Here is a 9,019-nt window from a genome sequence, read left to right as displayed (position 1 = left end):
ACGTGTACCGAGGTAAACTTCTATCACGTTAAAAGAACTCCCTCCAGCGATTGGCAAAAAGAGCGGCGCGAGTTTCTAGGCGGGTCTGCCGGCCGAGGTTGTGCCAACGAAGCCGAAGGGCAGAGTAGGCGTTAAGGTTAAGGTTATGGAGGGTAAGAACCTTAACCTCTTGCTTAAAGAAAATGCAAATAATGTGCAAGCCATATATATTTTATTTCCTACTAATTTTGGAACAAGATGGGAAGCTGTGTAAGAAAAATCAGAAGTCATTTCAGAATACCGAGACGAACCCGCGTCTCTTTATTCACTTGCCAATCTAAAATATAAACAAGAAATATGCTTTATATTGTTGAAAGAAATGTCCTTCTTTCAACAATATCCAAGTGGGGGGAAAGACACTGGAGACATGGAGGCTGCTTGGAAAGATGGTTTAATGGTGGACAGGACCACATGGCTTGAGTCCTGAACAGAAAAGGTGATCACATGCTTCAATGTTGGGGAGAAGAAGAAGGAAGGACTGAGATGCTGAGTCCCTGGTTTTATGCCCTCTCTGGCCTTTGATCTTGAGCTTGTATTTTGATTGGTTGTCAGACTCCCATGGGGCCATGCAGGAGCAACTCTCTAGGCTGCGTTTTGAATCCAGGTTTGGTTGAGTTCTCAGATGCCATGTGGTGAGTTGGGTAAAGGGCCAATATTATCATGCCTTAATCCCATCCCCCTGGAGCTAAAGGAGAGAACTCTTTATTATGTAAAGGGACTGGCTTGGCCACCTTAATGGCCCATTGACAAAGTGGGTGGAGGCAGGAAGCTACAGGGAGCTATTTTCGATTCTTCCTTTTCACACCCAGGGAAATATAATATTCTGTCTTTTCAATATTTCCTAGGATATTTCATTTTTCTGGGAGAAAGCTGGGTGATAACTTTCCACAATATGATTTTGTTATTAGAAGTGATTGTACAGGCCTAAGAAATAGTGACTATACTTTTTATGTTTTTCATGTTGAATAGCTCAAAATGTCAGGCAAGCCTATGTTTTAAATCAAAGCTGGGAAACAGACAAAATTGCTTTTGATAGTCCCCCAAAACTTGGATCACTGACCCTGTTCAAACAACATTTGGCTATTCTTGAAGAACTTGCCAACCACATTTTAGCATCATGTACCCTGCCCATTGGCTTCAGTGTATCATGCAAACCAATACAAGTGGATTGAGGAAGCCATGATTCCTCAGCATCTGGTAACATTGGATCAACTTTAGCCTCTGAAGCTCGTTAGGAATAGCCTTGTTCTTGGGAATTCACTAGGAAATCTGGGGGCTGTAAGATAATTAGAGAAACTGAAAAAATATCCCCAAAGATCAAATTACTTCCATACTATTAAGACTTACACCCCCCAAAAAGGGTGTTGGTTCTTACCTGAGACGCCTCTTCTCATAGGGTGGAGGCAGCATCCAGGCTGGGTTGACCCTCATCCACTCATTGCAAGGACTGAGCCTGGTAAAGTTGTTAAACCACGCCCTTGTCGCTAGGCAGACCTAGCTTTTGACGAAGGAGTTCCAGACCCAATGCGTCATCCGTCTCAAGCACGATGTGAAAAAATAATCCTGGTCATCCGAACTTGAACAATCCTGCAGTGGTGTCTAACGGAGAAGTCAGTCATACAAATCAAGACCACAAACACCAACATCAAAGAAATAAAAAAATTATCGGCGAACCAGTTCTATTCAGGGAGGGGCTGGATGCTGCCTCTACCCTATGAGAAGAGGCGTCTCAGGTAAGAACACCCTTACTCCATAGTGGTGGAGGCAGCATCCAGGCTGGGACGTACCAAAGCTGTATCTGTCCCAGGGAGGGTTTAAGACTGATCTGATGATGTCTCAGTCCTAACAACAGACTGTAGCACCCTGCGGCCGAAGACTACAGATGCATATGCGAAGGAGTCCAATTTATAGTTCTTTATAAAGGCCGATGGAGTGGCCCAAGTGGCTGCCCTACATATCTCCTGCAAGGAGGCCTGTGCGGCCCGGGCCACCAAGGTGGACACACTCCTTGTAGAGTGTGCGGTTATCCTTCTGGCACCTGTGAAGATTGGGATTGGTATGCCAAGGAAATACAAGCCCTCAACCATCTACCAATGGTAGAAGAGGTAACTCTATTGCCCAAGGATGCCGGCTGAAAGGACACAAAGAGAGTCTCAGATCTTAGAAAAGCAGAGGTTCGTTTCAAATAAACCTTGAGAGCCCTCTGTACATCCAAGGTGTGCCACTTTTGTTCTAAGGGGTGATTTGTATGGGGACAGAAGTTGGGCAAAATAAGCTCCTGAGCTCGATGGAAACGGGGGCACACCTTGGGAACGAAAGAAGGGTCCAACCGTAACACCACACAATCTTGATGGAAGACGCATAAGTCCTTCTTAGCCGAGAGTGCCTGCAGTTCTGAAATCCTCCGTGCGGAGGTAATGGCCACCAGGAAAGAGACTTTTAAGGTCAGGAACCTAAGGGAGGCTTCCCGCAGCGGCTCAAAGGGAGCCCTTGTAAAAGTTTCGAGAACATAGGGCAAATCCCAGGAGGGATTTGAACCACTGGAGGCCTAAGATTGGAAGCCCCCTTAAGGAAATGGCGCACCGTAGGCTGCTGGGATAACGAAGTGGAACCCCCACATGTCAATACTGAGGAGATAGCCGCCACCTGCCTCCGGATGGTGTTGGGAACTAACCCTTTATCCAAGCCATCCTGTAGGAACTCAAGAACGTGAGGAATTGTGGCCTTGGTAGGGTTTAATGTCTTACTGGAACATCAGGAGCAGAAGGATCTCCAGGTTGCATCGTAGATTCATTCGGTGGATGGTCGCCTAGTGGCCTGAATTGTCTTTATGACCCTGGAGAATAAGTTGTCCACTCTTAGGATGCTCCGCTCAAGCGCCAGGCGGTCAACTGGAACCACTGAGGATCCGGATGTTCCAGTGATCCCTGGCTGAGGGAGATCCTGTCCCGAGAGATCCTCCCGGGTCTGTCACCGAAAATGTCCGCAGGTCAGCGAACCAAGTCCTGCGTGGCCAGTGGGGTGCGATCAACACGACCTCGGCCCTCTCCCCAATGATCTTCTGGATGACTTGTGGCAGAGGTGGCAACAGGGGAAAGCCATATAGAAGGCCGGGTGGCCAACTGCATCGCAGAGCATCGACCTCCTCCAACCGCCGTGCTGAGAACCGAGAGTAGAACCACCGAGCTGTGTATTGTTGGTGGCGAAGAGATCGATCACCAGCATGCCGAATCTGTCCACAATGTCCTGGAAGATCAATGGGTGCAGGCGCCATTTGGCATTGTCCAGAACCTCACAGCTGAGCCAATCTGCCTGCACGATCGCCACTCCCAAAATGTGCTCCGCAGTGAGAGAGAGCAAGTTCCTCTCGGCCCAAAGTCCTAGTTTCATGGCCTCGTCCATGAGAGAACGCAACCTGGTTCCCCCCTGTCGGTTTATGTGCGCCTTGGCTGAAACATTGTCAGTTAGCACAAGAACATGTTTGCCCGCCACTGATGGCAGGAAGTGGCGGAGGGCTACGTGGACCGCTCGCAACTCCAACCAGTTGATATTGTGGGTGCGGTCCACCTGGTCCCACTGACCTTGTGCTATTTGTGTCTGGAGGTGGGCCCCCCAGTCGAAAAGGCTAGCGTCTGTAGTGACAGTCAATGAGTCCTGGTCCTTTAAAAGCTGGCCCCTGGTGATGGCCTGGGACGTCCACCACCTGAGGGAGCAAGAGACCTCTGCCGGGATGCATACCTTGGCCAAGGAATACCTTAAGAGTCTCCTCTGAAAAGGCATGAGGAACCATTGGAGGTGTCGAATGTAAACGCGCCCACGGAACAATCCCAATGGCAGACACCATGGTCCCCAGTAACTTAGAAAGAAATGCCAAGGAACATCTATGTTCCCTGGTCGCCCGAGCCGCTAAGGTCCTGAGGGACTCCTGTCAATCATGCGACAAGAAGATCCTGCAATCTACAGTGTCGATCAATGCCCCCAGGTGCACCAACCTAGTGGTTGGATGAAGATGACTTTTGTCTATGTTAATCGAAAACCCATGGTCCTGAAGGGCCTGTATGGTGGTCACAAGGTCCCTTCGTGTCTGCCTAGGCGACGAGGATTGAATAAGAATGTCATCTAGATAGGCCTGTAATCTGTGCTGACCTAGATAGGAAAAACGGAGAAACTGTCTATGTTGGGGCAAAACAGGGACATGGAGATAGGCCTCTGTTAAATCAATTGAAGTTAAGAAATCACCGTGTCTAATGAAACCCAAAATGGTCTGCAAAGAATGCATCTTGAAACGTTTATAACGAATGAACTTGTTTAATTTTTTAAGATCAAGGATGGCTCTCCAGCCCCCCCCCCCCCCGAGGCCTTAGGAATAACAAAGAGGATTGAATAAAAACCCTACCCGCATTCGTCCACTGGTACTGGTTGTACGGCTCGTATGTCGAGGAGGTGTTGGATCGCCTCCTGCATGAGACGTCGGCGAGCTGGATTGGACGAAACCGGACAGGTCCTGAAGAGCCTAGAGGGGTTGGAGATAAATCGAGGGCAAGCCCTACTCTAACAGTTGATCTAACCCAAGCATCAGAGGTGGTGTTGTCCCATAAAACAGCGAAGAGGGCTAACCTACCCCCGATGGGATAACTGGCCGCCGGAGAGCTAGTTCCGGCGGTAAAAATGTATCTCGTTGCTGCAATCCTTCTGCAATACCCTGTGATATAGCACTGGCGATGTCCTGAAAATTAGGCATGAATAGGGGATTTACCTGGCACCGGTGTGTTGCAGTTGAGGAGGATGGTATTGCATCCAACCTCTGGACACCAGGTGGAAGCATGTCACCTCTGACAGGCAGGGCGGCTGAGATTCCTGAGCTGGCCCCCAGATGTTTGAGACATCAATAGGGAACGGGATTAAGGGAAGCCTCCCTATTCTGTCTATCCCCAGGAGAAAGCAGCAATGATAAGTGGCCCTGAGCCTGCTATGGTTTGTCAGAGGTCTGGATGGAAGAAGCCTTTTTATTGGCTGCCTTTTTATAAATGCATTCCAGCGCTTTGTCTTTTTGCTTTTCATAGCGCGAACTGGCTTTAGAGGACTTTTTTGAGTTTTTTGGCTTAACAGCGGCTTTTAAAGATTTCTTATTAGCCTTGCCAGATTCCCTGACATCAGATGTGGAAGGCTGGGGTGTGTGTGTGATTGAGGCACCGGGGCCCCTTCACATGGCTGGGTGATTTGTGCCTCCTCAGGCATCTCCGGTATGGCAGTGGGTGTCTCCGATGCAATGGTGGCCGCCATTTTGCACAATTGACAGGAGAACTTCAAAATGGCGATTTGCGCCTTTTCCCAACAGCCCAGGAGCCCGCGCTGCAAGAACTCAGCTTCTTCTCAATGCCGCTCGTAGCAGCCCCCTTATCTGCGCTCCGATCGCTAATTAGCGGCTCCTGCTGTTTCGAGCCATCCGGGTCGCTCCGCAGCAGCCTAAAGAGATTCAAATGGAAATTTAGCCATCTGAGTTGCCGCAGGAGCGGCAGAGCGTGTTCCCGGCGGGGAGTCCGATAGAATTGCTTAGCCGATGCCGACAGTACAGTAAGGGAGCGCAGCGATAGTTAGAGCCGAAGCGCCAAGACAATCGGCTCGCAGCAAAGGCAAGGAAAGTTCCAATCACATCAGCCTTAATGACAGCCTTCGTGCCGACAGGGCTTGGAGGCTTAGACCCACCAAACACACTGCCCCTACAGGGACTTCGGATAACGAGGGTAACTTGTAATTAGAAATCCAAGACAGTTGAAGTTTGCAGAAATTACTCACAATCTCAATTTTAAATAACCACAAATGCTCTGAAGACCGGAAAGAGAGGATGACGCAGCCGTCCTCGTTGAGGGACTGAGTCGAAAGCTGGGTCTGCCTAGTGACAAGGGCGTGGTTTAACAACTTTACCAGACTCAGTCCTTGCAATGAGTGGATGAAGGTCAACCCAGCCTGGATGCTGCCTCCACCACTATGGAGAAAATGGTTGGTCATTTTTATGCAGTGATCTGGAATGGAGTTTGACTTGAATCTTTTTTTTAAGGAACCAGGCCTCTCATTTCTACCAGAAACAGAGTTAAGCATTGCAGTCATCAATTTTGCACAGAAGCCAAGGAACTTATTTTTTTCTCTATGTTCACAGGACATGTTGAAAGCAAAGTAGCAAGTCACAATCTAGCTAAGTGTATTTTAAGAAAATAGCTGAATTTGTTTCTTTATGGTTCAGTGACGCTGTTTCTACATTATTCTAAGATATGGTTCTTGAATAATATTTTATCAAATCCAACTGAGCTTGCAAAACCCACAGAACCATAAGCTAACTATATGAGCTACTTCCCATAATATGTTGAGCCACAATTTAGGGCCAACTTTTATCTGAGCAATGAGCTGTGCAAATGCAAGCAACTGTTTTAATTCAGCGTTTCTGTGTATCAATTCTGAATGGGTGTATAAGATAGAAATGAGATCAGTGAATATATCATAGGTTGGAAAGAGAACTCTTAACTATAATTGAGACAGGGATAGCTGAACATTTTAAAAAGGGCAAGAAAAAGAAAGTACTGCCTTTGAATTGTGCTTAATTCCTGGTGATTTCATGAATATATTCATGCAGTTGTCTTGGATGCAATACCCAAGAGTGGCTCCGATGAGTGTCTTCTACCAGGATATTGTTTTTAAATTTATTCTCTGTTATTTGCTTAAATAGAACTATGCATGCATATGTTTTGTTTTGGAAACATAAAACAATGGGCAAAAATTCTGAAATTTGGGAGACACAATGCAAATTGGTAGCACCAATAGTATTGAATTAGGTGTACCTAGGCTTCCAGGGACAGTGTTTGCTGTTCATTGTAAACATAGGAAGGGAATCAACTAAAGAGTTAAATATCTCATAAAACATTTTTCTTAAAAAAAAAAGATTTGAAAGATGAAAGGACTGTGGCATCAATTAGATCACCGTTTGCCAACTTTCACAACTAAGATGTGTGGACTTCAGCTTCTAGAATTCCCCCGTCAATGTAAAATCCACACATTTTAAAGTTGTAAAGATTGGGAAACAGTTACCAGACAAAATTCCATGCACAAAAGGGACAGGTACACAAGGAGGTAGTTGGAGCCCTTTCACTATCATGTATGGCTTCTTATGCGAATGATGTATTTATAAATTATTAGCTGAACCATAAGTGAACTCGCACAGTGATGTGATTTTCTTAGCAAGCGTAGGGAAGTGGTTTGCTGTTGTTTTCTCTCAGGACGCTGACCTACCAACCTGGAATTCTCCGGTAATCTCCTAGCCCAGCACTAACCAGATTGGGTTTGGTTTAGCTTCCCCAATTCAAACAAATCAGTCAGTTGCTGCCCCCTGCTGAGAATTGTTTATTCAAAGCGATGCTATTAATTTACACGACACATTGAATAACCGTATAGGCCGACTGTAACATCATTGTATAAGCTAAAATGAGGCTGGTGATTCGGTGCGTCTCGTAGCTCCGGGAAATCCCGTTTCAGTATTTTGGCATTTGGGAGGGAAATGCCTATTTCACCCTAACTCGCCTGTATTCTCGTTTGGGGGGTTAAAAGTCCTCTTAGGAGGAGTTTGGAAGGATGCCGTTGATAACTAGTCACCCTGCTTTGGAACTACCGTAAGCCTCCTCCGTTGCCATCCTCTCTCCGCGGCCCCGTCTCGCCCGTTCCCTCGCCGCTGGAATTAAGGCCAGGGTCACGGACTATCCGCTTCCTGGCGGAGAGGAGGCGGCGGGGCGGGGCTTGAGCTCCGGCCGCTGAGTCACATGCTCACCTGGAGTGGGAGGAGCCCAGAAGTGTCTCCCAGGGCCGCGGGACTCATCCCGGCTCAGAGCTCCGGGTCCCTGACGGGGTGGCGGTTGTAGTGCTGTAACGACCGATCCCTGGGCCTGCCTGGTGCGGATCTCGCTTCGTCAGGGACGGAGCCTGCTTGCGGGCTTCCTCCTTTTTTTTTTTTTTTTTTGCAAGGAAAACCCGAGGATCTGAAGTGCGGAGGAGGAGAAAAAAACCCGCAGCCGCGTCTCACAAAGTTTGTGCGTCCGGGGGGGCGAACTGGGATCTTGCCTCATGCGGAGCGAGAGAGCCCTGAGCCGGGCTCAGGCACGTCGGTCCTTTGAAGTTGCACCCTGGGACTTCGGCCATGGGCAGCTGCGTGGGAAGACAGCGCAGAGAGGGGCCGATCACCCCGGGAAACCCGCGCAAGCGAGCAGGTGAGCTCCCCAACTAAACCGACCAAGCGACCGCGGGGAAGGTAGCTCAGACTCTGCAAACGCTGAGAGCCGGTCTCCGTACAGCGCCTCTCCTTAAGGCCTAAAGGGGGAACCCCGATCCTGGCTCTAAGCGGCACCGAGCGCCACCCGTCCCAAGCCTGAGAAAGGGTGCCTCCGCGCCCTCTTTCTGCCCAGGTGTGTGGCTCTGATGAGCGTGCAGTGAAGCGGGCATATCTCTCTCTCTACCCTCTTGCTGGAAATAGAGAAGTTATCCTCAGGGGTTATAGAGTTCTGTAGACTCTATAGAAAGGTGTCTGTGTTGGGGAGCCCTTATTTCCCATGAGTGCAAAGCTTTTGGAGCAATCCCAGTTTTAACAGGTCCCTTGAATTCCTTGTCTAGGAATTTGGGATGATCTGGAAACTTGCCTACTCACTTTATGTAAGAGCCAGTCCAGCCCTTCTCACCAGGTTGAAGTGGAAACTGCTGTGCCTCCTCTTCTCACTAATGCAGACCTGCTAGCTGTAAGGTTAAGGACTGTTTTATGGCTAGCAGGGTTTCAGCACACATGCTCGATAAAAATGTACTCCTAAGAGACAAATCAGAATGATTTGTGGTTTCATCCTGCCAGAAACACAGATTTGGCTTTGCTGTCTGATTTTTATGCACCCCAGAATATGGGACCCTCAAATGACATCCTAGAGAACTACAGTATTTGCTACAGTAACTACAG

At 48.2% G+C, this 9,019-nt stretch overlaps 1 protein-coding gene across 2 annotated transcripts in view; it reads left to right on the top strand.

Annotated features, from left to right (window-relative positions):
• The first annotated feature begins 55 nt into the window (after window positions 1–55).
• The window catches only part of UBTD1 (ubiquitin domain containing 1), a 33,263-nt gene continuing 24,299 nt past the window's right edge, over window positions 56–9,019 (top strand). Inside the window, exon 1 of one of the 2 annotated variants that reach the window (XM_081955196.1) lies at window positions 56–152. In XM_081955196.1, coding sequence (XP_081811322.1) covers window positions 146–152 — 7 coding nt within the window. In that variant the 5' untranslated portion in view covers window positions 56–145. Of the gene's footprint in view, window positions 153–7,867; window positions 8,289–9,019 lie in introns of those variants that run through there. The other variant, XM_081955195.1, reaches the window with a different exon arrangement.

This window comes from Natrix helvetica, assembly GCF_964273705.1.
Source record: "Natrix helvetica genome assembly, chromosome: 5".
NCBI classification, from domain to species: Eukaryota; Metazoa; Chordata; class Lepidosauria; order Squamata; family Natricidae; genus Natrix; species Natrix helvetica.
The sequence above is the reverse complement of the archived record's forward strand: the minus strand, read 5'-3'. Positions and strand labels throughout refer to the sequence as shown.